This window comes from Elaeis guineensis, chromosome 9, assembly GCF_000442705.2.
Source record: "Elaeis guineensis isolate ETL-2024a chromosome 9, EG11, whole genome shotgun sequence".
Lineage (NCBI taxonomy): Eukaryota > Viridiplantae > Streptophyta > Magnoliopsida > Arecales > Arecaceae > Elaeis > Elaeis guineensis.
The window spans coordinates 3768064-3795951 of NC_026001.2; the positions used below are offsets into that span (position 1 = coordinate 3768064).

Sequence of the window (27888 nt, forward strand, 5' to 3'; positions counted from 1 at the left end):
CAGTATAATATCTTGTAGTAACGTTATTCTTGGTACGTGATAACAGAAAAAAAAAAAAAATCAATTAAAAAATGACAACGTAATGCTAGGGCACAGAGCAAAATTTTGAAAAAATAATTTGAAGGGGGCATCTGCATGTTATTATTGTTGGAATATGTTTAGATGCCCCACCATATTCCTTCTCAGTTCTCCTTGTGCTAACATAGCACGGAGTGGATTAGCGTGGTTCGCGAGTGCAATTACTGAGAGAGTAGATATGAGCGCTACCGATATAATTCTAATAAATTTTTATATTTAAATTTTTCCTATTTTCTTTTTCAAAATAAAAATACTATTTTTCCAAGGACAGGATAATCATATCCTATCGTTCGTTAACTTAACCAGAGAAGGTGATTATTGCAAATAACAAGACCTTCTTGCAAATAAAAATAATTTTCTCAGTACAGAGGTATCGTGTGCAATATTAATTAAATCCTAGCCGTAATATTCCAAAAGAAAAAAATCTTATTTTTCTTGCTGGAACTTCCCTTTGTGTCAAGATATGAAATATCGCAAAATGCCAGCATTTTTTTGCACTGCTGAAGAAATCCCAGGAGAAAATTACACGAGGTATCTTAATTGTCTTTTTTTTTGCAAAACAAGCAAATAAATCATCATTAACAATAATCACTGTTCCAGATACAAAGGCTTAAGAAACCATACAACAAGTGCTGGAAAAGGCCCAGCGCAAAAGTCAATGTACAAAAGTGATAACCTTGAATTGTCTTTCCATTTCTCATTTTAATCTTACTCTTTCCTTCTTTTAACCATTTTTCATTATGCAATCCATACCAACTTTCTCCTCTTTTACATGAATTGAGATCCTCATCTGATTCAACAAGAAACAGAGGATGCTACAAGTACGAAAACATAGGGGATGCTTGGATAGGTCAGTTAAAGCAGCAAATCCTCCTCATTTCTACGGCAAGAAAACAATGGTGCGAGAAGTTCAACAGAGTACTAACGTCTCTGGAACTACTACTGAAAATTCCATGTTCAAGTAGCTGCAATTCCTTCAAATAGCCGATAACCGCAGTAAGCTCTAATTCCATTCCCTTTGACCTTGGATAACTTATGGCACTTATCAAAACAGAGACACTGAAAGGCACTAAATCAACTTACAAACAACACATCGGCTCCTTGAAGAGGATCTAGCAATCAGCAATTGACAGTGGATAAGCTGGGCTTTTCCTTGATAACAATGGCTTTGATGTGCTGCATTACATCAATTTTCATCCATCGAGAAAGAGAAGCTTTAGGCGGGCGTATATGGTTTTGAGCTACCATGAGCTGAACAATATTGTCAACCGTATGACCCACATTGGCACAAGCAGTGAAATGGATCTCTTCAGAACACTTATCTGCAAACACTTTCACGAGGATTTTCTCAATAATGAATGACAAAACAGATCCACAAGTTCCGAACCTGCCCTCTGCACCATCTAAAAAGGAGATTAGAGAGACTGCAATGCATGATATCCAAATGTTATCATAGAAAAGATCATAAGCACCCCCCCTTCCCCCAACACCCCAACCCACCAAAAGGGCAAAAATGAAGGGGAAAAGGGTCAAAAAGATGTCATAACAATACTAGTGTGAGTTCTCCTGTCACAATGCTTTTATGGTGAGTTCACCGTAGAACATTCACTGCCCTAGCTACAGTCGTGTAGGAGATTATAGGTAATGGTAGTAATGTACTTCACTTGAAGAGGACAGAAACCTGTAGCTGTCCTAACAAGGATGCTTTTGTGTGCATACCAAGTTATCTGGTCGGTGATGGAAATGTAACTAAATAAGATTGGAGTAAGTTAAATGAATGATAAGGTCTTGCATCTCATTTTCACGAGGTCAGGAGCAAAGTCCATGAAGTACTCATAGTTGTGCATGGTTCTGAGATGGTAATTGCAGGCAGGTCCACATTTTGTCATAAAAGGGAGTGGGCAGCATCTATCGAGGATGAGATAATGTGTGGTATACACAACTGGCTTTACTAAACAGGTGAAAAGCAAGATAACTTCCACCTGTCACGATATTGCAAATTAGCTGTACCTTATAAAGTTTCAGCCATAAACTTTAAATGAATAATATAAATAAAAAATAGTATTCATGTATGCATGCTAGACGAAACAGTATATAACAAATTCAGATCCAACCTTTTTATGAGATTTGTCATTATGTCAGGTGGATTTAGTCTTGACCGATGCCGTTATACACCAGCAATAACCTTAGGTCCATCAAAACAATAGAAGCCAAATATTTATTGCTAATCGTGAGTAATTCAAAGATACATTACCTCTTCTTCCATCTCTAAAAGAACAATATTACTCACATATAAAATGTCAAACCGGATTCCTGAAGTCTAACAAACAACGCCCCTGTTAATGTTTCTTTTTAAGGAATAACACCCCCATTAACATTATCCCCCTTCCCACAACACAACAAATATCATATAAGAACAAGCAGTACTTATGTGTAACTTACGACCTATGCAAAGAATTGAGACACAATGATCTAGCAAGTTGGCAGAGTTCATCAATCAATGCTTTCAACTTTACAACATTTACAATAAGTTCAGAATATCTAGAACAAGAAAATTGCCCATGCAGATAATATTTCCTAACAAAATAGGAGCCTAGCATGTGATGATCTATAAACATGGAAGAAATGATAAACAATTGCAATTTCAGAAAGGACAACTCTTTCCTATCAAACACACAACGTGCCAATCTCATAAGAAGAATATCAGTAATACATAGGTTGGTTGTATGGAATACCATTATACCAAAGAAGAATGGGCAACACCTCCATGCAAAGAATCAGCAACCGCCCTAGCAGTTAATGATTTAACAGAATACTGCTTCTGCAGAATATGCAAAAAACAATAGATATAAATAAGCATGACCTGGGGATATACAACACAGATTCCTTTATAGTACCTCTAAGACACAAGTAATAGACTGGCTCATGTTTTTCTTTTCCTTTTTCCTGAAACTGGTTAATGCAATGAGCATGAAAACCTAATAAAATATTTAGAATCTATGCATATTACAAAAGTGAAAGAGCTTCATTTTTGGGAAATAACTCACATTGATGCATGGTGTTCATCAGAAATAAAAGAACTCTGCTACAAGCACAAAAACAGAGACATGTTTTGTAGTGCTATGCATCAATCCTGCAGTTAACTAAGAGAGATTTGGGAAAGATCACTAGTATATATTCTGAACAAAGATTATGTTGCATTAACAGGTTAAAACAAAATTTGCTGATACCATCAAAAAGACAGCCAAAATCAAACTCACCTGGCTTGGCCAAAACTAAATGTGAAATTGATTTTTCCAAACACTAACATAAAGTGTCATCTGATAGCAAAGAATCATCTCAATCTTCCTCTTCACAAAGTAGCACGGCTCCTCAAATTAAGCCCTTTGCTTCAACAATCATGGATGATAATTTTTTCTGCCTGTGAAAATATCACTCAACATCTTCCTATCTCCAACTGATTCGAAGAATTTCCAAATCAAGAATTCCAAGATTTTGATGAGGGTCTACAACAGTCATAACAGTCTTCCATGATCTCCTCAGCATCACAGGTTTTTAATCCAGAATAATCATTTTAAGAATGCCCGCTTTTATTGTGTTCCTATACAGGTCATTGAAAAAAGAACAAAAAGAATCATAAGTGGGGCTCCGGAGGGGTTAAAACGAGTGAAAGGAATCTTACATCAAAGAGTAGAAGAACATATTCGATAGCTATCTGAGGCATATTTGACAATTTTTGGAGTTAACCGGTCAGAGTGGTCTAGATAATTGTATGAATTCAACTTATGGATAGATCATTGAGTTGTAGTCCATTGGAATACTGGTAAGCCTTGTGCTTCTTCTGCAATGGAAAAGGAGAACACAAGCTAGATGCATGAGCTAACAAAGTACTGAATTACAGTTAATACTGAATTTTGCAAATGAAGGGAGCATAACAAAGTTAAGGAAACATAGCAGACATCATAATACAAATAAAAGCACAATGGAGAAATTGTTGATTTACAAGCGCCATCCAGCAAGCAAACAGATGCCTTCTAGACATCCAGTCATAAATGGTTGCCTTGCCCAGCAATATCCACACTATAATGAGCAGAGAACTCTTTAAAATAGATTCATCGCTCTCCGAGATAACACAAGCATATGCTCTATTACAAAAAAATAGAAGCAAGATTGGTCTAGAATATTCAATCTAACAGCTATGGAGGCAATATTACCACTATTTGACTGACCTTAAGGTGTCTAATTCATAACAAACATTCATTCTGGAACCAATAATTACACTGCTTATAGGTTCCACAAGATGAATTCCCTTTGTTAGAGGAGGGGAAAAAATCTTCATGGGCCGAACCACCTGAATTCTAAATTAGAAAGAGAAGACAAGGAAATTTGGTATGTTCCCGCTTCATCCAAAAATTATATATACACAAAAGTAGGAATTTCAATGGGAATTTTCATAAAGATGCTAATTTAAAATTCTAAATCTTCTGCAATCTCATGAAATGTGGTTAATGAAATCTTGAATTCAAGAATATGCAGACTTCATTATAGTGTTTTGACTGTAAGAGATAATAAATTCAGGAGTAGGGAGTAGGGACTTTGAGAAATTCCAAAATCAGAGTGGCACAACATGTTATAAGCAAATAATGTATTCAGAATCTTGCAGTATAAAATTAAAACAAACAAAATGTACGGCTAGAAACAGTAGCTCACAATTACATCCTAACTGTTTCCAACATACATCTTCTCACCTATTTCCCAAAATTTCACTTCTACACATTAATGGGAAAAGAAGATACCAAATTCTTGCTCTCAACAAACAAAGAATAAACATTTTCATCAGGGAAATGCTGCTGCTACTCAACTACACTCTCAGAAAGATACCAGCATAATAAGAAGCAAAGGGCAAAATCTAGTGAGAGAATATTTACTACAAAAAAACAAGGAAAAATGAAAATGTCAAATCATTATGAAAGGAAAGGGAGGTGTAATTGAATGACCCCAGGCCTCATAGACCAAGGCTTGCTTAAAGTGCTTAAGGTGGACACAAAGCTCACAGGTGGCAAATTAGAAGAAGATTAGGACAGTTACTCATTGATGGTATTCTAGTCCATACACTACGATGGCAGCGATTCCAAGCTGCCCCTCCACTTACTCGAACTCCTCTTCAGAACCCTCAACATATACCAAAAAGCATGAAAACAATGTCTTTTCTGTTTGAACAAGGTAGCTTATAATATGGGGTAGAAAATATTGGCTGCCAAACCTCTCATACTTCATTTCCTAATCTCAGATCTTCTACTATGATAATGTGGAAAGCCTGGAAAGATAAAATGGGTAAGAGGTACATCAAAAGGAACTCAGGGGCACAGATTGAGAATAAAATCAGAAAAAAAAAATGTTGAGATGATATAAATACATGCAGTAAAGATATGAGGAAGCACCAACAGTGAGATATTCTTGAATTCAACTTGAAAGATTCAGAAAGAGAAGAACAAACCTTTACTGTCATGAATAAAAGTTGTGAGAAATAATTAAAACCTTAAATAATAATGGAGATGACCCTTAAAAAGAACATCAATCTGATGATTCATGAAGTTGACTCCAACTTTATTGGGGACAAGGCTTAACAGCAATTGTATGATTATGGCAATTTGATGCCTACTACTACATCATTAACACCATCAACTTGTTCAACCGAGTGCACTTTGCACCTAACCAAGGAAAGAGAGATGCAACGCTAGCTCTTTGATTACACTGAAGCCCTAATATGATGAAGACATGTCTTAGACCTCCATGAAAAGCTCTGAAGAATTCTGTTTGGAGTAGGGCTCATTCAGCAAATAGCTCGAGCTATGCTTAGCTCGCTCCTTTGGCTCATGAGCCAGCACAAATATTAAATATGTTATATATATATATACATACATATATATATATATATATACATATATATATACATATACATATATATATATACATATACATATATATATATACATATACATATATATATATACATATACATATATATATATACATATACATATATATATATACATATATACACACAATATTTATTAGATGCAAGTATATTATTAAATATGTCAGGAATTTTTTATTTAGTGATTTGATGAAGGGTAAATAATTAGCTATTGGATTTAGCCACTAGATTAAAATCGATCAGCCTAGATAGATGATGGACAGGATTAAAACCTAACTCCCCTAATATCATCACCAACCATGCCCATCCATCAACGATAACCACCGTCAATCTTCTCCTAGGCTATTCCTATGATTCCCACCCACCATCGCCATCACCTATCTGTCTCCCCATAACTGAAGATGAGGATCCACCACTGATTGACACCACCAGCCAACCATCCACAATTCCCACCACCCATCGGCTCTCCCTTTTCCTACCTATCCCGAGACCAGAGATAAGAAGGCCTCCGCCTTTGAGCCGGTAGTCCATAGAGATGCTGCCACAAGAGAGGAGGCTATGCAAATGGGCATGGAGATGGTGGCACCAGCCACTGAGACCAAGAACCAGGGCAACAGAAAGCAGAAGCACAGGCATCCGCCTAAGGAACAGCAGGGTGGCAGGTGGGCATCATCAATGAAGAGGAAGGAGGAAGATGAGGATAGAGATAGAGGGAGTTTGGAGAGAAAAGGGGGTTGATTTTTTTTTTTTTTTTTTAATTTCGAACATCATCAAGTTAAGCTCAAGTTAGCTCAACTCTGATTCAAGTGAAGCTAGAGCTGGCTTTCTCAGCTTGACTAAAGCTTAAGCTCCATTGTAATATTGATCCAAGCTTGAACACAGCTTAGCTTGCTCATGTTTAGCTCATTTACACCCCCAGTATGAAGTGGCAAAATAACATAAGAAACACTCATGCATACAAAGACACTTCAAAGATGACAGCAGGGATTTTCCTTAGGGGCTTGCATGCACGACAGATAGAGAGGAGAGAGAGGGAGCCAAGGAATGGAGAAACTAATTTCACCAAACATCACCAGCCAACTGCTAGTAGATAATGCTAAAAAGGCCATCACATGAAAAATACCATTTTGGGGATGGTGGTGCATGTGGGGACAATCCACAGTTCATTGTTTCCTCATGCCATCACTACCACTATTCACAAGCCAGCAGGCTGGCAGCCGCAATGTCATGAGGCGATGGATAAGCGAATAGCAATTGCTGGCTAGCCTCGCCCAGAAAATAGAATCATCCCCATGATTCAGTTTTAACAAGAAGAACATTGATAAAATCAGATATGGAAGAGCATTCAAGTCTTAAACAAGGACACATAAATAAGATTGGTTTTATAGGACGGAAGTAAATTTGAGCCACAGGTCAATGATCACAAACATTTCCTAAAAGTATCATATAAACATTATAAGAGTATATCTATATGGAAGAACACTTACCACAAGCAGAAACATCACCTTCTACTTCCTATGAAGTACGTCAGCATCAAGTTAACATTATTAAGATAAATATCAAATCAAACACTTCTCCCTTCTTTTCCTGCAACAATTCCTGTACATGAAGGGAAAAAGGTAGATAAAATATTTTATCCAGCAAAATATCTCGAATCTATTTAACTTCATTTGTTTGTCATTAATAAACCTCAGGGTCCCAACTTTGAATACCAACTGGACAATACTACACATACTCCATAAATGACGAGCTAGTTCTTAAAATAGGGAAAGTTTAATCACTCCCAGAAGTGATGATCAAACAAGTACAAGAGGATGTTTCTGGTTCAAAGAGTATAACAATATCTAAATGATGCAAGAATTAGTTAATATAATTTGATATAGCCCTTCTGAATCATTATCGGCAAGCAAGAAAACATACCTACGATGACCACTAAAATCTGTAGTTTTTGTTAAAATACAAACTACGCTGTAGGGCTGAAACTCTAGTTCAATGACCTGATACTCCAAAAGAACCATCAACATAGCAATTACATCTTGTTCATTCCACTGTCAAGGAAGAACCTCCATTGTTTAGAGATGACTATCCAATAAACCAGCCTTTTCCAACATTTTAAGCACATAAGCAATGACACATGCAGAGTTTTAGAAGATAAAAATTATACTAAGTTTCTGCAAGTGAACTAAGAACCTGTAATATTAACAACCAACTAACAATATATCCAGCAACATCAACAAACAACCATAGTAGCTCAAAAGAAAAAAGACACAGATCAGCAGGAACTAATCCACTTCAGCTATTTGCTCTCAAATTTATCTTCAGAAGATAGGACACAGGAATTTCCTACATGTGATGTCCTCTTCTGCAAACATTCTCTCATGAAAAGATTGAGAAGACAAGTAGCAGAGAAAATATCAACGAGACAACAATTGCTTCCTCTGAAATGCCCTTTGCTTTGCCATTGCAATGGTTTGCTCTCTTTTCTGAGATATGTCCTTTATTGCCTGCTGATACAGTAGTTCAATAGATTCCAAATATAGTCTCAGCTCCTCGTCAATTTCATGTTCATGAATTAAAACCAATGAAGAACCATTTCCCAGGAAGGCTGACATATCAACACCATTGATACCCATGTCTTTCTGATCTAGGATCATGTCATTCTCAACTTTTGACAAAGCCCCTTTAACCACTCCCTCCATATTTAACCAATTATGATCCACAAGGTTTGATGGAGAGAAACGTGGGGACTTTCCATAATTACCCTCAGAATCCTGATTGACCAATGCAACCACATTCGCAGATCCAAAATCAGCATCTTCTGTGACATGATCGAGTTTCCCATTAACCACAGCATCATACACTGGCTGATCGGAGCCTTCTTTGGAGCTGGAATCAACAAAGGGACGGGGGACAAAAACATCAGCAGCTTTAGAGATACTCTGGGACGATACATTAGAGAATTTCCCACACTCAACCAACTGCAGATCCTTTGGATTTCGAGTTCCATCTAGAGTTATCAGCCGACCAATGGCAACGCATGGTTTCCATCCAGGTATCAAGTTTATAATTAATGAATCAATTAACCCTGCAATGAGCTTTATATCCTTCTGTGCCAGTTCAAGTTGCTCAACCATCTCACTAGCAACTGAAAGAGAAGTATCACTATCCAGGTAAAAGAGGAAGTCAACATTGTTGGCATGACCTATGCGACCTGCATGCATAAAACAAGGAATGCATTGATGAGTTATCATTCAAAACTAATAATGATGGAGGGAAATAGTTTTAAAAGTACAGCAATTACCTTTCCCATTAATAATCTGTACTTTCAAGGATACAGAATCAGTCTCCTTCCTCTCCCCTTTTAATATAATTCCACCATCTTTTCTTTTCTTTCGTACCTCCAAAGTTAGCAAGTTTGAACTTTTACCATCAGGGTTTTCAACTACAGCGATAATTGCAGGCTCATCATCATCATCATCGAGATCTTCATGACACTGTACTTGCTGTATGCTACTTTTTGGTTCTTTTGAATGAACACAATGGTCTTTGGAGGCACCCAACCCAGTGCTTAGTTTGACGATATCAGGCAGTTGCAGAGATTGGTTCCCTTGATTTCCATTTGACACGTCCACCTGGAGAAAAGGGTCCCTTAGAAGGTCCCGTGCTTGTAATCGCTGAGCAGCTGGAACAAGGCACTTCTCTATAAAAGCTTTCACTTCTGGATCATTTACTTTTGAAAGAGCAGCAGGCTTTATCCCCTATAAAAATCATTCAGAAAAAAGAAATGCCAAGTTCAATTTTCGACTTATCTTTTGCAAAAGAACAATCAAAATCTAATTATGCAGAGAAAAACAATCATCATTTACAAACAAGTAATCATATTCTTTTTCTCGAATAACAAGCTATAAAGATAATTAGAGTTTAAAGACTTGCAGATGACACCTACAGAAGAAACTTTTTTGTATATTTGAGCAGAATTTGTACATTCGCTGTATGGGTACTCAAAGGTGACCATTTCTAGCATGCACATCCCAAAGGAGTATATATCTACCAACTCGTTATAATTTTCATCATAGAGTTCTGGTGCCATAAACTCAGGAGTCCCTGCAGTTAAAACAAAATATCATTAAAATTGAATCTCAAACCAAGCTGCTTTACTGTTCTCCTACAAATAAGCATTGATAGAGACATCCACCCTCAGATATCCAAGAATAAGAACTAACTACTTGTTCCAATTGCATCCAGTAACAGCAACGAAATAATCTGGGGAGTCAGCAATCTCAATTAAAACAAAAAATTGATGCAGAACCTTTCTATTTCTCCTCTCTCCAATAGCAATGTTCAGTCCACTAAGGAGTGATAGGGAAGTGGAATATCATTTGATTGAATTTATTTTAACTGTCATTTCTTAGTTTCCTTTAACTTAAAGCAAAAGTGCTGCCCCATTCAAAGAACATGACCATGACAAGCAAGAAAGTAAAAAATCGTACCAATTACACTTCGAGCATTGGGTTGCTGCATGACAGTTGCGAACCCAAGATCCCCAATCTTCACCTCTCCATGGTTTCCATTAATAAAAATGTTATCACACTTCAAATCCCGATGTATGATTGGTGGCTTCTGACCATGGAGATAGTTCAACCCCATCAGAATCTGCCTCGCCCATCCCTTCACTGCTTTCATGTCCACCTTCTTGTGTTTCTTACGGTACCTATTTTACACAAAACATGTCGCTAACCCAAATAAATAATAAACGTCACTCATCAATCAAAAACTTTAAACAACAAGACTCAGAATTCGACCATACTGTCTCAAGCTGCCAGAGGTGAACAATTCAGTGATGATATTAATAGTCTTCTTTTTATCATCAACCCATGAACTGTAGAATTTCACAATATTATCATGTTTCAGAGATTTCAGAAGATGTACTTCCGAGTACAATCTCTCCAAGCTGTCAGGAGACTGCAGCACATCATCAATCCTAACCTGGTTCCAAGCTACCTCAATTCCATTGACTTCATCAAATCCCTTGTACCTGTTATTCCATTACCACTAAATATTATCAAACATGAGGCATTGCAAGACTTAGATGTAAAACATCGAGCATTGATATAAATCAAATTATAATTTATTTACAAAACCATAGATTGAAGAAACTTACACAGTCTTGAAAGCGCCTTTTCCTAATATCTCCTTATACTGTCAGCAAAATCAATAATTTGAACCAAAAAATCAAACTTTTTTTTCCTCGGCGACAACGCACTATCCTATAAAACAAAAAGTATCAGAGACACAGAGTACTTACACAAACATATCGCCGAGTGGGATCAACCTCGATGACGTCGGGATGGGGTGGCTCCGGCTGCTCGTCGGCCCCGTCGGCCAGCACCAGGCTCATCGTCTCCGGCGAAGAACCACCAGTGCTAGTCCTCAGAAGCGAACACGAAGCCAAAAACCCTAAACACAGAGAAAATTATATACAAGCAACGAAAGATCCCCGATTAGGGCACTAGCCAAACCCTAACCCAATGCGCATCGATTCGAAGACAAAAACTGCGGATTCAAATCCAGGAACCAAACAAACAAAGAAAGAAAACCGCGGATTCGATACGAGAAATCCAAAAAACGAAAGAACGAAAGAACGGACCGGTGACGCGTAGATTCGAACAAAGAATCCCTCGCGAAGGGGGAAGAGCTCTGGAAAACCCTCGCGGGAAGCCCAACCAACTCTCGAAGAAAGATCGCGCGAGGGGTGCTCGTTTCGCTCTGCGGCTTTTGGAAAAGAGTTCTGGTGGGGAGAGAGAGAGAGTGCGAGGTTGGGGGTTTATTTATAGGTTTAGAATCCCGTTGGCAACCGGACGCGTATGAGGAAATCAACGGTCGTGATGTAACCTCATAATGGGAAGGGGCGATAAGGATCGTGATTCGGCGATTTATTATTCTGTTTTAAGAAACTATGGATGTTATTCCAACTATATTTTTGGTTTCCTTTTTAAGGTGCACGTGACTTACGCGTGAAGAATGAAATTAGATTCTGAAGATAAGGTTGAGTTGTCTGCTTATAAATTGGTCAACAGAAACCTATAAAAAATTTGCTATCGCGCTTCACGCACAATTCTTACATACACGGGTTTGGGTCAACGAAGAATCAAAACAAACTGAACGGATTTGGATTCGAATCTGCATTCGGATTCCAATGTCTAGAAACTCAATTGGATTCAATTTAGGTTTGAGTCTGGAAGATGGATTATCCGAATCTGAACCAACCAGATCTAAACACAAATATAATGCATAGTTATTTTTTGTACATTACGTACAAATTTTATCATGCATGATCAATTGTTATAGGTTCTTCATTCATGATTTTGATCAATAATTATTTTTTTTATGAATAAAATATTGATAATATTTTTGAATATATTATATTATGATTTCTCTAGTTCACCTTCTATCATGCATTTATTTTTTAAATAAATCAATGGTTTTTCCAATGGGTAATTTGACTCGAACCAATCTGATATCGATTTGATTATGTGAGCCGGTTTCGATATTAATTGGTTTGACTTTGGTTAAAAACTAGAGAATCATTTAGAATTGAACCGGTTGTAGAATAGCCTCTAATTTAAATTAATCTGACTTATGTGCATCTTTATTTCTTACGCATATTTATATTCGATTAAGATCTATCTGAACCTCACATGATCTATTGAAACTTGAATTTCTATGAGTTAGACAGATCAAAGATAAATGGATGCAGTTCTTTTACGTACAGCTTCAAATCCACTAATTTATCTAACCCAATATATTATAAAAATTTTATATTTATATTTTTTTAATATTTTTATTAATTTTTTAGTTGTTTAGTAGATAATTATCAAGGCATAAAAAGATCCAAATAACCATATTCATTCAAGATCTTTGCTTAGTCCCATTCCTTATCTCACCATACCTAAATCTGATCCAATCAAATTCTAAGATGCATAGATTTAGAAAAAGGTCTAACATGAAATCTCCAACAACTAAATTTTAGTTTGGGTTATATTGCAGCAAACTCCAATTGTTTATGCCGAGTTGAGCTTTGAGTCAATGCTGTGATGATTTTGGCGATCCCAACAACTACGAGTCTACTTGTCGAAGATTTTTCAACGAAAAATCCTCTAATATTTAGGTAGAGTTTTGGAATAGTAAAAAATGAGAGAGATAATGAGAAGAAAATTCTTATGTCTTCAAAAAAGATTTATCCGTGGGATATTCCTATCCTCTTACATGTAGAGAGGGAATACGCTGGCCATTTTCACGAATATCAAAGATATAGTTGTTGTTTAAGTAGATTTTAATCATAAATAATTATTAAATCCATGATGATCTATCGTGAGTAGTTGTTGCACCCACTGAGAGCCATCCTGGATAATTATTTCGCTCCATAAAATTTGAATTATGATTCATTAATCACGAGAATATAGAAAACATCTTGGAATATTCTATCAAAGCCGAACATATATTCAATCTTAAGATCAACACAACTCCGAAGGTGAGGAAGTACAAGAGCCAAGAAGACAGATCGTCATATGACCGAGGTTGTAGAAAGTTTATATACCCTAACAGGTTACATCTACACCTGATCTTGATGGCAACTCTAGCTGGTCCTTTACAGCATAATCTTACTTTGAATTGCACCCAAAAAAAAGATCTATTTTCTTGAGAGCTCTTGTAGCATTACCTATATGCACGTGGTCAGCTATCCAGTTGCATAGGACTGATTTATTCAGTGTGTACGTTCAAAAATAACAGTGTCCAAATATAAGCTCATACGCATCTATATACTGCTATAGTACTGTTGCAAAAAAAATCTCTACATGCATCTATGATTCATTGTTGCTTTTATCTCAAGGTAACCCTCATGTATTGTGGATGATAGAGAAGTGATGCAATGTATGTGCCGAGTGAAATTCTTGAGTGAATTTTTGATGAACCCCTATATTTTGACAAAAGTGATATAATGCAATTGTCTAGTAAATCAATCTTCAGCATACATAGATACATTATTAGACATCAATCTTCAGCGTCCATAGATACATTGTTAGGCATCTGATTTTTGCTTTTGCTTTGATATGACAAAAAATTTAGGGGACAATTGTAGGTAAGATACAGAGAAGAAAATGGCAGAAGGACAACATGGTTAACCAGATTACTTCAACATCTAAAAATTTAAAGCAAAGCGGCAGAGAAAGACCGCTTTGTTAGCCTCTAAATTATCCCCACTACTGTATCTTTAGCCTTTTCACTCCCTTTTGTACTGAGGTCTTAGCCTCTTGCAGTTACACTTCATCTCCTTAATGAGGTTCAGGTGGAGCTTGGCGTTTGCCTTCTTTTTCTCAAAAGAAAAAAGATGGGAAAAACACCTCAGGCAGAATTAGCTGGTTTAATGGGGTTTTATATCAATGGGCATAGAGAAATATTGGTGCACTTTGTTTTGGACCTTTGGCAATGACGTAGAGAGATGCTTTCAAGAGCGATAATTAAGATGACCATTCAGTTAAGAGAGAGAGCTCAAGCTTCACACACACATATATAGCTCAACCTTTATATATACATATATACCCAGATATACAGCTCAATCTTGACATCTAATATATAACTTGACTGCATATCCCGGCCGAAACTTGTCAGCATTAATAAGCCCAAGTAAAAGGCAATATGTTGGATAGCTACAGATTACAATCATCATTTTCCCCAATTTTTATTATAAGAAAAGCTTTCATGGGGAAAATTTTCTTCTAAAAGTTTGAAAGAAAATTCTTTGTACACTGCATGTAGTGTAAAAAAAATACGCCACTTTACCTGATTGGATCATGTAGTCATGATTTTCAAATGCGCATTTAATATCCAAAATTCTATTTTTTTCATTTGAAATTTTGAATAAAATAAATTTTTTTTCTGAAAAAAATATGACATCTTATAGCAATATTATGACATCTTGTGGTCAAATTATAACATTCTGCATAGGATGTCATAATTTTTTCATAGAATGTCATAAAGAGGAAAAGACATTTTTATCATTGAAAAATTTATGAAATTCTTAAATGACAAAAATACTTCTACCAAAATTATGACATCTTATGAAAAAATTATGATATCCTATAAAAAAATTATGACATCCTATACAGAAAGTCATAATTTTATTACAGGACGTCATAATATCGCCAAAGAATATCATAATTTTTTTAAAAAAGAAAAATATATTTTCGCCGTTCAAAATTTCAAACAAATAATTGAAATTGCGGACATTAAATACACGTTGGAAAGCGATGACTACATGGCCTAATCAGATGGGGCGATGTATTTTTTCTGCACTATATGCGGTGTATAAAGAATTTCTCAAGTTTGAATCACACTCCACATGGTATTGCATTCTTTACAAGGATAATTTACAGACACAAACAAAGAATAGATTTTGACCAAAGGCAACATAGCAGGGGCAAAACATGGAAAATGAAATAAATAAGAAGGAAATTTCATCTGCAATTACTAACAAAAAAAGGTATACATAGGAAAACACCTTTCTGTGCCCCACAATATGGTCAGATTTGATGATTTTATATACAGTACAATACAACAGGCAAGGGCAGATACAGAGAAGGTGCAATCAAGGAAGAAAAAGTGCATAAACAAATAAATAAATAAATATACTATTTGTGTGGGAGGGAAGTGTAGCTTGCTTTAGAGATTTCCAGTATGCCATTCAGATCACAGTCTGAAGTGGAATTAGAATTATCCAACATACTGATTGGAATCTCCTTCATCCTTTTGCTGCTAAACTTTTGAAGATGGCATGAACTCTTCTTCTGATCTTTGTGCGGATTGTTGAATGCTGCTGATGAAGCCCTATCTGTCTAACCGATGAACATTGTACCTCTTGTACACTTTTTCACGGTTCTCAAACCACCAGGCTTCTGCTTGATGCTCTTTGAATTTTCTGCGGCTGCAATATCATTTCCACCGTAAGAAAACAAGAATATACCTAATTGTGAATGCATTCATATTGCATGCATACATGAGAGCGCTGACAGGAAAAGGTCAACAATGAAATAGCAATCTGCATTATAACATAATATAAATATGCTAAACCAACTGGAGCTGAAATGATTAACAAGTAGCAGCACTCCAGATGAGCAACAAAAGTAAAGGTTCATCCATACATAAGTCAATAGTGAATGCCCGGGTTCAAGTCAGAGGTAACAAGAATTATGGAGTAAAAGTCATGCAGAAGGAATTAAAAAGAGATGGTAAACATAAAGTGACAATTATCTGTTCTACCTGAATCGCACCCTCTTCAGATCTCGAGTGCCATCATGAAGGGCCATTAGAGTGATATAAACACCAGGTTCATACTGTTCGACCCATTCTGCCTCGACTTCATTGCTAGATGAAGTGGGGCTTTGAGACTTAAAACCATTCTCGCCAATTTGAAGGGGCTCTGTTCCCTTGCTATCTACATTCTCTGCTCTACCACTTGATGTTGGCATTTCTTCATTACCATGGCATTCTGTATGCAAATGCTCTTTTGCTTCATTCAAATATGCAATCCTATTGTTTTGAAATTGTGGACTTATTTCATTAACTTCTTGAATATCCCTTGGTGGAAGATTTTGGTCTGAACTTCCATTAATAGCAGCAGAGTCGATAGTCATGGGTGGAGGTATGTCTGGACCATCACTTCCATCATTTCTTGACTGGTCCTCCCCATTCAGACCGGAGTTGTGAATAGCATGTGGCTCAATGCCATTTGGCAGATATGCTGGGTTTATCTCATTTTCATAGACCCCAGTGGGCAATCTCTCTGCCATGTCCTTAAGCTACATGATCCAAACAAAAGAGTGAAATAAGTAAAAGACTGGTATTCTAAGCTAGCAATCACAAAAGTCGAATAACAAAATGATGGGAGCAGGCTCAAGGAGACCCACTGAAGACTTGAGTATGCAGCTATCTGGTTACCGAAGATTGAGGATAGAATGCAAGTTATCAGAAAAGATGTGAAAAGTTGGCAACAAAACAATAAACCCCTACTATGTATTACTACCGAAAAAGGATCCATAATGCCAGTACCAGCTGGTTAGAAAAAGATTCTTGATTATAGCTATGGTCTACCCAAGGAAACAATGCAAGTCAGTAACTGTCCCCAATATGAAACAAATTGCCAGAACTTGTTATAAAGAATGGGAAAGAGGTGGGGGGAAGGTCAAGCAGAAATTACCTGATCTTTTAATGATTTTATAACTTCCTTTGCAGCTTTGGATTTTGCAGATTCCTCTGCAGCCAGTGCCATGGCTTCCTGAGCTTTTTTTTGTGATTTCTGCAACTCAAATTCTCGAAGTTCACAGTGGTGCCTCAGATTCTCAACCTAATAAAGGTCCATGTTACCATTAGGGTTCTGCAAGCTAATGATGCTCACATTAACTTCTGGACAAGTCAAAATAAATTTACCATACCTGAGCATGCAGTTTCTGAACTTCTTGACTCAAGAGTTCATTTGTCTTTTTCAGACTGTCAGCAATATTTTTAGAGAAAGAACGCCCTGAAGTTCTAGGAAGAGGTGTTGCAGCACGTGGAGGGCTATGTTTTCTAGAGAAAGGTGAAACAGCCCTCAAAGGATTTACAGATTGAACCGCTGATATGCAGACTGCTTTGGGAACTGCTCGGCGAAAATCAGACCCACCAGCAAAAGCAATATCTTTTAACTGTAACAGTGAATTAACATGAGAGGCCCCAATCAAAGACAAGGTGTCAGTCCACTTACCATATTTAGCTGCCTTGATATCAAGAATTTTGATCAAATCCAGGTTACTGGGCAACAAATTCTTAGATGATTTCAAATCTGCTTTGTTAAATTTATCTTTGCTTTCTCCTAAGAGGCGGGGCACAGCATTTCTCTTGTTATTAGTCCCGCCAGATTCCAACACTTTGCTCAATTTGACATAACAGGAGTCACAAACACGGTAAGGTTTTTCAGGATTAGGAGACAATGCAGCTCTCAGAGCTTTTCTTGAGCTGCATGCATAGCAGTGCACAAGTCCACAATTATAGCAATTATGCTTCTTTCGAGTGAAGCCAAATGCTTGTCTACAGGCTGAGCACTGAGACTGCTCCACACCAGATACCCATTTATGTTGACATATGGCAGCCGTGAAGTTTGCACCACATGCGATGTGTTTAACACCTCTGTCCTTCAAAGCTTCAACAAGTGTAGGTGTTTTCCGATCTTCAAGGTCTCCATGGCCAAGTCTTCCATTGGCTCCTTTTCCCCATGTGTAAACTTTACTCCTGGTGGTTAAAACTGCAACATGGTATGAACCACAAGCAACCTCTCCCACAGATTCGCCAACAAGCTTATCTTCAACTAAGCATGGAAGCTTCCCATCAGATTGGGGATTGCCAAGTTGACCATAAACGGTGCTTCCCATGGTAAAAACATTTCCCAAAGTCGTCAAGCCAATTGTAAGACTATGGCCACAAGCTAGCTTGTGAAAATTGTAGTCAACCAGTGAATCCACACAAGTGGGCTCAAGTCGTGACTCCTTATCACCATGACCAAGGCGATACTTGTCCCCATCACCCCAAGTGAACAATTTTCCAGATGACATACTGGCACTAGATTGAGCAACCATAACCTCTACTATTGCAGCAGTGTGCCACACACCACATGCAACAGCAATTGTCTTCAAACCAATCAACGATTCTACCTCTCTTGGATGTGAAACACTTTCTCTGTCTCCATGTCCTAAGACACCAAATGTTCCATCACCAAATGTGAATAATTGCCTGGTGGAAGTTATCAAGGCTGTGTGCCAGGTGCCACAAGTGACATAAGCAACTTGAAGCCCTTCCAGTGGTCCTGAAACTCTCTTGGGTATCCAGTGACTGGCATCATCACCGTGACCAAGAAGCCCTACATTATGAGTACCATCTCCCCAAGTATAAAGTTCGCCAGCCACAGATACAGCACAAGTATGGAACTCCCCGCAAGCAACAAAATCTGCATTACAGGCTGCCAAAAATTTGACAAGATGAGGGTGGATAACATCTGTTCCAACACCATGGCCAAGACGCCCTCCAGATTCTTCACCCCATGTAAATACCTCTCCCTGTTTTGTAACAAGAGCAGCATGCCTGACACCACAGGCAACATGGTGAACATTCAAAACTAAATTGGATTCTAAAGGCTTAGGTAGAAGGGTATCAATTCTACCACTAAAATAACTAATATTTCTATCAGCACCAGCCCTTGCAGAATAATCACATGTGAGCTCACCCCATACATACACATCCCCAAAGGCATCACAGTCATCCTGTGCAGAACCATGACTGGATGTGCTTGGGGCACTAGAAACACTGACTCTGAAAACATCAGAAGTGGCCCCTTGTACTTGCATACTTGTTACATCTGATCTTTCTAAGCATACGAAACTTTCAGATGATGAGACTACAGACAAAGTATTCGTATTTAGATTGCTGTCTGGAGAACTAGCATCCACTATGGTGCCAATGGATCTGTCACTTGGACTGTTAGATGTTAAGTCCTCTATATCCTGATAAAATTCCAAGGAAACATGATTTAACAACTATCACATGCGACTGAATGGGTATAGGTTAAACAATCATGTTAAAATAATATGATAAAGGAAAAAAACTGTAAATAAATGTCAAAGACCTCAATTAAGTTCAGATGGTCTGAAAAAATTCATGCAAACAAGAATTTTAAACAATTTGATATCTATCAAGGAATTTTATTCTCTTTATCAATATGATTCGAAAACCTGCATGCCTACCATTAATGGAGGGAGTTCATAAATTATATATTAAAAAAAAATGAAACACAAAGATCAAGTAAAACAAAGAAGTAATAAACTTGTGATAGTAGTTCAAAGTATATTTACATCAAGGTAGAGTCCGCCTTCCCTCCATCCATCAATTTTTGAACGTCCAGATTGACCTGATGAAATCAATGCCTTAAGTCCTGCAAACCACACCTCTTCCTCAACTTTGTCCTCGCATATCTAAATAGGAAAGAAAAGCACAACTAAACTCATCAGAAAAATGAATATTAGAATATAAGAATTACTGAATTACAAAAGCAGAATGGGAATTTGGATATGCTAAGCAGATCAAGAGACAGTGTCTCATCTAATATAATATATAAAAGAAAGAATCAGGTTGGTGGCCTTTTGACAAGTGACATTCTGAGTGTTTGACAAGTGGCATTCTGAGTGTTTAGCATGATTTATTACAATTTAATAGGAAGGTCCAGGTTGGTGACCTTTTGATAAGTGGCATTTTGAGTGTTTGACAAGTGGCATTGAGTGTTTAGCATTATTTATTACAATTTAATAAAAAAATTATATTAATCTTTAGGAGAAAGAATTATTTATTAATCATTTTCAATATTAGACCAATTAATTAGTTTCAATTATTATTTTGTTTAGCTTTAACAAAATATACAATTTTTCTTTCATATACTCTCTTCTTTTTTTGTTACCCCTTGCATTGCACGGGATTTAATATCTAGTTCTTACATATTAGCGGTCCTTCTTTGGGCACAAATACCTTTGAAAAATAGGCTGTGAAGTAATTTCAAAATAACTTTAAGGTTGCCAACCATAAAGTGCCAACTAAAAGAATTCAATCTCCTTCACTTTATAAACACAGTATCAAATAAAACCATCGACTTTTCATCATATTGAAAATGCAACATTTTTCACTACATCGTAAATAAGGTCTTAAAAATAAGTGAACATGGATATGAACTCACGGTTCTTTGGCCATGAATGATGTTTGAAACAGATGCTAATCTCAAACTTCTTTTCCCATCACTCGATAGCGAAATCAATGACAACTCATCCTGGGAAGCAAAGATAGGATCAATAAATAAAGCATTTACACTCTCTTATTTAGAAAATAGAATATAATAATGGAATATCGTAATATGGTTGTACATGTAAATGCAGCAAAATGATAGTCAAAAGAAGTAATATTGTTGTACATGTAAATGCAGCAAAACGATAGTCAAAAGAAGTAAAACTTGGTTATACAAACAAAAAATTTTAACTGAAGGTTGGCTAACATTAGAGGCAAACATATGATGATTCAAGATGGTATAGCAATATCTAACAATGTAATACAATTCTAACATATTGCTTTGAATTAGCACATTAGGAAGTATGCTTACATTAGATAATTTAGGGTAAGCTGAACCATGCCGAACCAGCCGGTTCAGGGCATACTAAACCGGACCCGTCGGATACCAACATGGTCCAACTAGTCGAAATGAGTTATAAGATGCCCTATGCTATTCAAAGCCCATGATCCATGTCGATGATGATGACGACATCCCGGCCGGTAAGTCTCTCTCTCTCTCTCTCTCTTCCCCTCTCTGTCTCTCTCAGCCTTGTTGACAGATTTGAAGCTCTTGAAGCCCTCACTTCCCCTCTCTTTTCCTCTCTTGCCTCCCCCAACCTCTGTCCCCTCATGAATCCATGGCCAAATGCCTCGGCCTTGGTCTTTCTCTTAGGTGAGTTTGAAGGCTTCGACCTCTCTCTCTCTCCCTCCCTCGCTCTCTTTCTTCCTTTCTCTGCTCTCCCTCTCCCTTCCCTTGGTTACTATACACCACAACTCAGTACAGTATGTACCCATACCATGTCGTACCGGTTGTTGGTCCGTACAACTCTAGATATCAATTGGGCAAACCCTAATCTGAATTAATAAAACTTTGGCTTCTTTCTCCGACCACACTTAAGCAACCGACTGCCTTACAAGTGCCTCGAAAAACACAAGGAAAGTGAGCATAGAACCATAACCATCAAGCCTTATCCCAAGTATGAGAAAGTGTATTGAACACTAAAAAATATAGCAAAAAATGAAGACTCGTGTTTTTTTCAAGGGACTTGGAGAATGAAAGTAATTGTGACATAAAATAAAAAGAAAAACAGATATATATCAAAAGAAAAATCAGTCCTAGTACTCGAAACAGATGGACTGGTGAGAATAAAACCAAGGCCCTGCATATGTATTATCTAAAACATTCATGTACCTCTAAACATGAGAAAGCAAACTCACAAGCAGATCTTTATGTAGAACACATGATCAAAAGTCATGATCTAACTCAAATCTCAAAACATCAGACTTGAGGTGTGGCAAGGAGAGAATTCTTGCATGCCTTGATGCAAGAATTTCTGTAACAGGCAAAACTGTAAGCTGAAGTAGATCATTACCGAAAACAGAGCCAATAAAAAGCAGTGTATACTAGCTTACGGATCCCCTGAAACTCAGATGAGAGGAAATTTTAGTTTATTTTAGGATTTTACATCTCCGTGCATCTGATTCTGATTATTGATATGTATGGAGCGAATCAAGAAATAAGAATTTCTACATTCAATAGAAAGGGATTTTCTACTACCGAGACCATCTAAACATGCACCTATATGGAACAATGGCTACCTTGTTAATTTATATAGTACAAAATCACCAAAGTATGATGAATTTGTTGATAATTGAGACATCAAAGTACAACCTTAGCATTGACTATATCTTGTCTTTTTACATATTTTAGATATGACATTCATACAGAATATAAGGTTTAAAGGATACCTAAAGATTTTTCAATTTCCAAATTTGTTATAGAGCTAAGGAAATTTTCAATTTCTGATTTTATGTACAGATCTTGCATTTTGTTGCCCAAGTCGTCAGAATGATTATTTAAGTTTAAACAACGGATGATTTGTCTGTTAAATGTCAAGATTTTGGTTCTGCATGCTTCAAACCTATGTTTTCCTGAATCTTTCAGTTCTAGCTGGGGATCTTTTGACCAGTAAATCCAACAAAACATGAAGTGTTTGGCTGTTGTTTTCAGGCTGCAGTTGAAACAGTATCTTTCTTTCTCTGCCTAATTGCCAAATGACTTGCTTAGGAAACCACAATGGCTTCATAATTGGGGCAGCAAACTAAGACATGCAACTGTCATAGTTTTGTACAACCTGAATTATTATTTTTTTTTTGTCATGAGGATGCACCAATATTCAAGCATAAATTAGATGTACAATAACATTCCCGAGCATTAAATATTGGAAATTATATCATGTGGCTTTCCTTTTATTAACAAAGAGTAAGAATCCATATTTAAGTAATGCAGCCTTGCCTCCTCAAAGATAAGGAAATGACAAAAAAAGAGTTGCTCTCAGCATTGGTCCGCGATAATGTAGAAACTAGAGAGTTGTGTAACTATCATATGTCACAGGCTTCTTTGGTGCTTGAATAAGTTGGAGCCAGAGGAAGAAAGGATAAGCATGACATGACAAAAAGGAAATGAATTGAATACTCCGTCAGATAGTTCTCTTGCAGATTTCTTTATGAACATGCCTTTTTTTGTATCACTTTCTCATACAATTCTGTTATTGATGACATTCTCTTGCTGTCACATCTCACAAGGTGATCTGGGACTGAGAAAGCATTAGGTATATGCACTACTTACCCTAATTGCTGATTAAGTACTCATGGTTTACTGAAGGCGTGGCATAGACAATGGGTGAGGACTAGGTTGCTTATGTGTGGTTGCAGGTGAACTGTACTAATTATTACTTTGTCAGAGGTGTGTTATGGACAATGGGCATGAACTAGCATGCTTACGCATGGTTGTAGTGTAAATGCAGCCCACTTGGAGCTCAAGATTTACAACATTACTAGCAAATCAAAATGTAAGGTGAGAGAAGGCATGTTGTTGAAGAAGAGAACAATGTTAGATAGTTTTGGGAGTTTGTGAATCTTGCACGGAAGAGAATAGTACATTTTAAAATTTGATGGGTCTCTTTTCCTTTGTATTATTTCTCGTATCACCTTGCATATACCGCTTGATTACTCTTTTATCATCTTTTGTTTTCCACATCTGTTTGCTTATCTGGATCTTTGTGAGACTGTGATGGGTTCTAGGTGGGACTGAGATCTTCAAGATTTTTGAAGTCCTAATGAGAGGAACTATAGTATGAAGATTGGAGGTTCCAGTGGAATTGGGAGTTTAAACATCTGTGACATGTTATTTCAGGAAAAGCAGACAAAATCTAGAGGTACAAGAGAGTCATTAATGATCGACGAATAAGGCATGTCATGCAGATTCTCAGTATAAGCCCAGTAAGGGAACACAAGAAGGCATATGCATGGCTAGAATGCTACCCTAGAACCCAAATGTGAGTGGAGGAAGATTCCTGTACAGTTGAAGAGTGACTGGCTAGAGGAGAAAGGGCTTTCCCTGTCCTAGCTAGAGGAGAAAGGACTTTCCCTGTCCTGGAAGGATATCTTCCTCATGATCATGGAGGTGTGCAGAGAGATAAGAGTCATAAGCACAACCAGGAAGAGGAAAGCTTACAAACAAATGATGCAGCAATCATAAACAATGGGCCAGAGTGTTTATGTCTTATAGTGCTAGGAGTATAGCATTTTCAAAGTTTGGTAAAAATCCAATGGCAATGATCATCCAGGTACAAAATTGGCTTGCTTTGACAATTTCTTGATGAAATCCTTTCTGACTGCCCACTAAACATAATCAAGGAGTAATGTAGGTGCAGCTACCAATCCTAACCACGCTTACTTTGTGTCGAGTTTCTTCTTTTTGGGACATGTCTGGTTTGTACTCTAGGGTTTGATGTGTCCGATCAACAGAACAACAGCAGCTTCATACATTAAAGAATCCACATACAAGTAGCAGTTTCTGATTCACGGCTTTAAATTTTGACGCAAGTAGACACTACGAACCTCCCTCTCGATTCGAAATCAATAAAATTAAGCAGTGAAACCCAAACAAAAATCCCTGCTTTCTCTTCTTTTCCCATGAAAACATCTTAAACTCATAGTTAGCCCATCAAAATCAAAATCAAGACTTTCTCTTGGGGAACAACTCATTTCGAAACCCACATTATCATCCAAAAGCACAAACAAGAATAACTAAACAGACCATAAAACTCCAAGATTCTAAGCAAAACATCAAGAAAGAAAGAAATAAAAATCCCATCTTTCTTACCTCGGCAACATCCTTGTGGCTGCTCTCGTAGCTGAGGAGATCTGCCATTCCATGTCAAAACCACCTCCAAACGCCGCCGGCATCGATCGCCCAGGGGTTCCCGTCGTCATATATGCCGAATCTTTCCTTGGATTCTCATCAATCTCCAATGTTCAAGAATAAAAAAACAAACAAATCCAGTCCTAAAATCCTAGAAATCTCCTCCACCTAGTTCCGTCCTCGATGTCCTCACCAAGCCAGAGCTATAGACAGAGAGAGGGAGGACTCCCGAGCTTATACAGGAGTAAAGAGAGGGAAGAGAGCGGTAACCCGACCGCGGGGCGGTCTCGGTGGGCGGCGCTCGGGCCTTCCCCGGCGGTCGGAGAACCGCGGCGCGGCGCGGCGAAGTAGAAGACGGACGGTTCGCGGAGACGGAGATAGCGAGTGGCGCCTCGCGTCTGTTTCAAGTAATTAAACAGTCCAAGACGAAGTATATTATACAAAAAAAAAAACAGTCAAAGAAGCGAACATAAATAGGCCTGACCCAAAAAAAAAAAAAAGTAAAAAGTTCGCTGAAGATTCGGGTTTCCGACACTGGTGTGGCTTGATCGACCTCCTCGGGCGTCCCCGGACGGTGGAGGCCTCTCGGTGCCCCGGCGGAACACTATAGACACGCGATAGCGTGCCCGCGTTGCCCCTCATTGGGGCAGCGCCGGTGACAGTGCCCACGCGGGCGGAGCAGTTTAAGGAAGGTGTTCCCAAGGTGCGGTCGGTGTTACATTTTTGGAGCTACGCTTGACTGTTGTTTTGCGTGAGACAGAGAGAGAGAGAGAGAGTTGGGATGACGAAAATGCCCTTCAAACCTGGAAGACTGGCGCGTGGAAACCTGGTGTGCGGCTTTTGGGGTTCATGGGAAGAAAAATTTTTGCGTATTTTGCTTGCTTGTCGGCTTGGAGTTTAAGATTTGGAATTAATTAAGATGAAAGGCATACGAATAATGGAAAATTATATCCTACATTAATTGTACTATATGGTTATGCATCATGCCAGCCATACGGTCATTCATTTCTATATATTCTATTTATCAAATGCTAGTCTTAGTGATCTCATTTATCAAGGGCTAGTCTTAATGATTTGGTCCGTAAAAATGAGCATTTGTGATTGACATGGTGCCCTGCCCATGTAACATAAGATATAGCTTCACAAGGCGGTGCTCTTGCTGATAGAGATAAATTACAGTTTATGAAATTTTTATTTGGTTGGTTGGAGGGTGCTGACCAGGGTTTTCATAGATCTTGTCGACCGATTGATTTATATTAGGATGAAAAATTTACCGCTACAAAACGAACAACAATACAAAATCTCGCATAGAAAAGCAAAACGACAAATTAGGAGATGCTCCGAAGTTTGACTGTTTGACCGCAGAGGTCGCCCGTCCCTCTTTTTGGACCCTTTCTTCCCTTTTGAGCTCCATGTTTTTTAATATCTTATTGTTATTGTTGGCGCTGCAAACGGCGACGTAACCACACGGAGATATGATGTGATAGCATAATGGGATTAGAGTTCTACCTCGGGAATATAAGAAGCGCATCATGATGGATCTGGTAATGCTCCAACCATGGACGCTGGATTTGGTATTTCTAAAGTTAACGGCAGTGATTGACCCAGGGTGAGGCGATGGGTTGCAGATTGGGTTTGGGGTTGGATTCTGAGATTAGAAGGCTCGATTGTTGTTGCTCTTTCCTTAAAAAATTTTGCCTGGATAACAACAACCGGGCTTCAAAACATGTGAAACATGAATTATTGCACTTTATGACCGGGTTGTCGCATTATTATATAAAACTTTTACAATGGCACGCTCAAAGAGTACTTGATAACCTTTGTATTAGATTGAAGAATAATTGCTTCAAGGATAACTTGTCGGGTCTCAACAGGCAGTGAGGGCCCACTAGTTTGAGTCACCAACCTAGGATCAGACGTTCTTAGCCACATGAAGTATTTCAAATCTTATACATGCTCTCCTCGTCGGATCCAGACCATTGGCATCCCTACGTCAAGGTCTCCCCCTACCATAAGGATGCAACAGAACTGCCTCTTTGATGGTCACCAGCTTTCTAAGTTCAAAGGTGACCAGCAACTGGGCCGGTTTGTCCCGCCCACACATCATAAATGTTCTCAGCGGCTCTGCTTTATTTGATAAGAAAGAGACACACCAACGGCTCAAATCCCTGGGATGCTTACTCTTTTTAAACCCAAAATGTGTGATAGATTTTGTTACGGTGGTCACCGTGAAAGCTCCGAATCAATAATTAGCATGAGCATTCAAATCGATATAATATCAAAGATTACTTTAAATTATCAAGCCATCGTCACAGCCACCAATCATTATGCAGAGTTGAACTATCTATCTCGAGTGGATGAGCTGTCCATCTCGAGTGGATCAATTCGGACGTAACTAACTCCTTCAATACCCCGTAATCTCGAGATTGCACAATCTCACAACTATACAACTAACCATTCGACAACTTTCTATATAAACCATCGGAGCTCCGAGGATCAGGTAAGCCAATCAATCCTTCTTGGAGGATTCGTTGCTGCTTTATTGTTCTCTGAATCTAACTTGAACATCGGAGGGTCTTCGCCAGAGCCACAACCTCCGATTTAGACTTATTTTGCAGGTTATTCTAGTGCCAGCAACTCTGTGCGAGGCTCAGTTACCCTCTCTTCGACCTCAACTAATTTTCAGTAGTAATAGATAGAGGAAGGGCCATTTTTGCATCATGGCTCCTAGACGAACATCTTCCCAACTCTCCAACACCACCACCTCCTGCCA

General features: G+C 37.9%; 2 protein-coding genes across 5 annotated transcripts; both read right to left on the reverse strand.

Annotated features, from left to right (window-relative positions):
* Positions 1-634: 634 nt before the first annotated feature.
* Positions 635-11838, reverse strand: LOC105052047 (probable serine/threonine-protein kinase WNK7). 2 transcript variants are annotated; one of them, XM_073243234.1, is made up of 11 exons: positions 11664-11838; positions 11322-11473; positions 11178-11215; positions 10824-11051; positions 10507-10727; positions 9963-10120; positions 9318-9774; positions 8364-9227; positions 7504-7615; positions 3761-3919; positions 636-3679 (listed from the first exon to the last, which is right to left on the reverse strand). In XM_073243234.1, the coding sequence occupies exons 2-8, from the start codon at positions 11412-11414 to the stop codon at positions 8431-8433; spliced, it is 1992 nt and encodes a 663-aa protein (XP_073099335.1). In that variant the 5' UTR covers positions 11415-11473; positions 11664-11838; the 3' UTR covers positions 636-3679; positions 3761-3919; positions 7504-7615; positions 8364-8430. The 2 variants fall into 2 exon arrangements, with proteins under 2 accessions (XP_073099336.1, XP_073099335.1); XM_073243235.1 differs by lacking the exons at positions 11178-11215; positions 11664-11838 and having other exon boundaries at positions 635-3679; positions 11322-11464.
* A 3671-nt stretch (positions 11839-15509) lies between these two features.
* On the reverse strand, positions 15510-25934 carry LOC105052046 (PH, RCC1 and FYVE domains-containing protein 1). Of its 3 annotated transcripts, XM_073243133.1 has the most exons (8): positions 25077-25910; positions 20823-20912; positions 19951-20070; positions 17814-19602; positions 17506-17708; positions 17271-17417; positions 16334-16872; positions 15510-15998 (listed from the first exon to the last, which is right to left on the reverse strand). In XM_073243133.1, exons 1-8 carry the CDS (start codon positions 25122-25124, stop codon positions 15902-15904), a joined length of 3033 nt encoding a protein of 1010 aa, XP_073099234.1. In that variant the 5' UTR covers positions 25125-25910; the 3' UTR covers positions 15510-15901. The 3 variants fall into 3 exon arrangements, with proteins under 3 accessions (XP_073099234.1, XP_019708341.1, XP_073099233.1); XM_019852782.3 differs by lacking the exon at positions 16334-16872 and having other exon boundaries at positions 17506-19602; positions 25077-25934; XM_073243132.1 differs by lacking the exon at positions 20823-20912 and having other exon boundaries at positions 17506-19602; positions 25077-25907.
* Positions 25935-27888: the final 1954 nt, after the last annotated feature.

What these genes read in the sequence shown, in the direction of transcription:
- LOC105052047 (XM_073243234.1), bottom strand. Translation starts at nt 11,414, where the DNA reads ATGAGCCTGGTGCTGGCCGACGGGGCCGACGAGCAGCCGGAGCCACCC. An exon ending in ACCTCTGGCAGCTTGAGACA is followed by an intron (nt 10,728 to 10,823) that starts GTATGGTCGAAT and finishes TGTGTAAAATAG; the next exon opens with GTACCGTAAGAAACACAAGA. An exon ending in ACAGATTATTAATGGGAAAG is followed by an intron (nt 9,228 to 9,317) that starts GTAATTGCTGTA and finishes TTATGCATGCAG; the next exon opens with GTCGCATAGGTCATGCCAAC.
- LOC105052046 (XM_073243132.1), bottom strand. Translation starts at nt 25,124, where the DNA reads ATGGCAGATCTCCTCAGCTACGAGAGCAGCCACAAGGATGTTGCCGAG. An exon ending in AAGGCGGACTCTACCTTGAT is followed by an intron (nt 19,603 to 19,950) that starts GTAAATATACTT and finishes GAATTTTATCAG; the next exon opens with GATATAGAGGACTTAACATC. An exon ending in TTCAGAAACTGCATGCTCAG is followed by an intron (nt 17,418 to 17,505) that starts GTATGGTAAATT and finishes GACCTTTATTAG; the next exon opens with GTTGAGAATCTGAGGCACCA.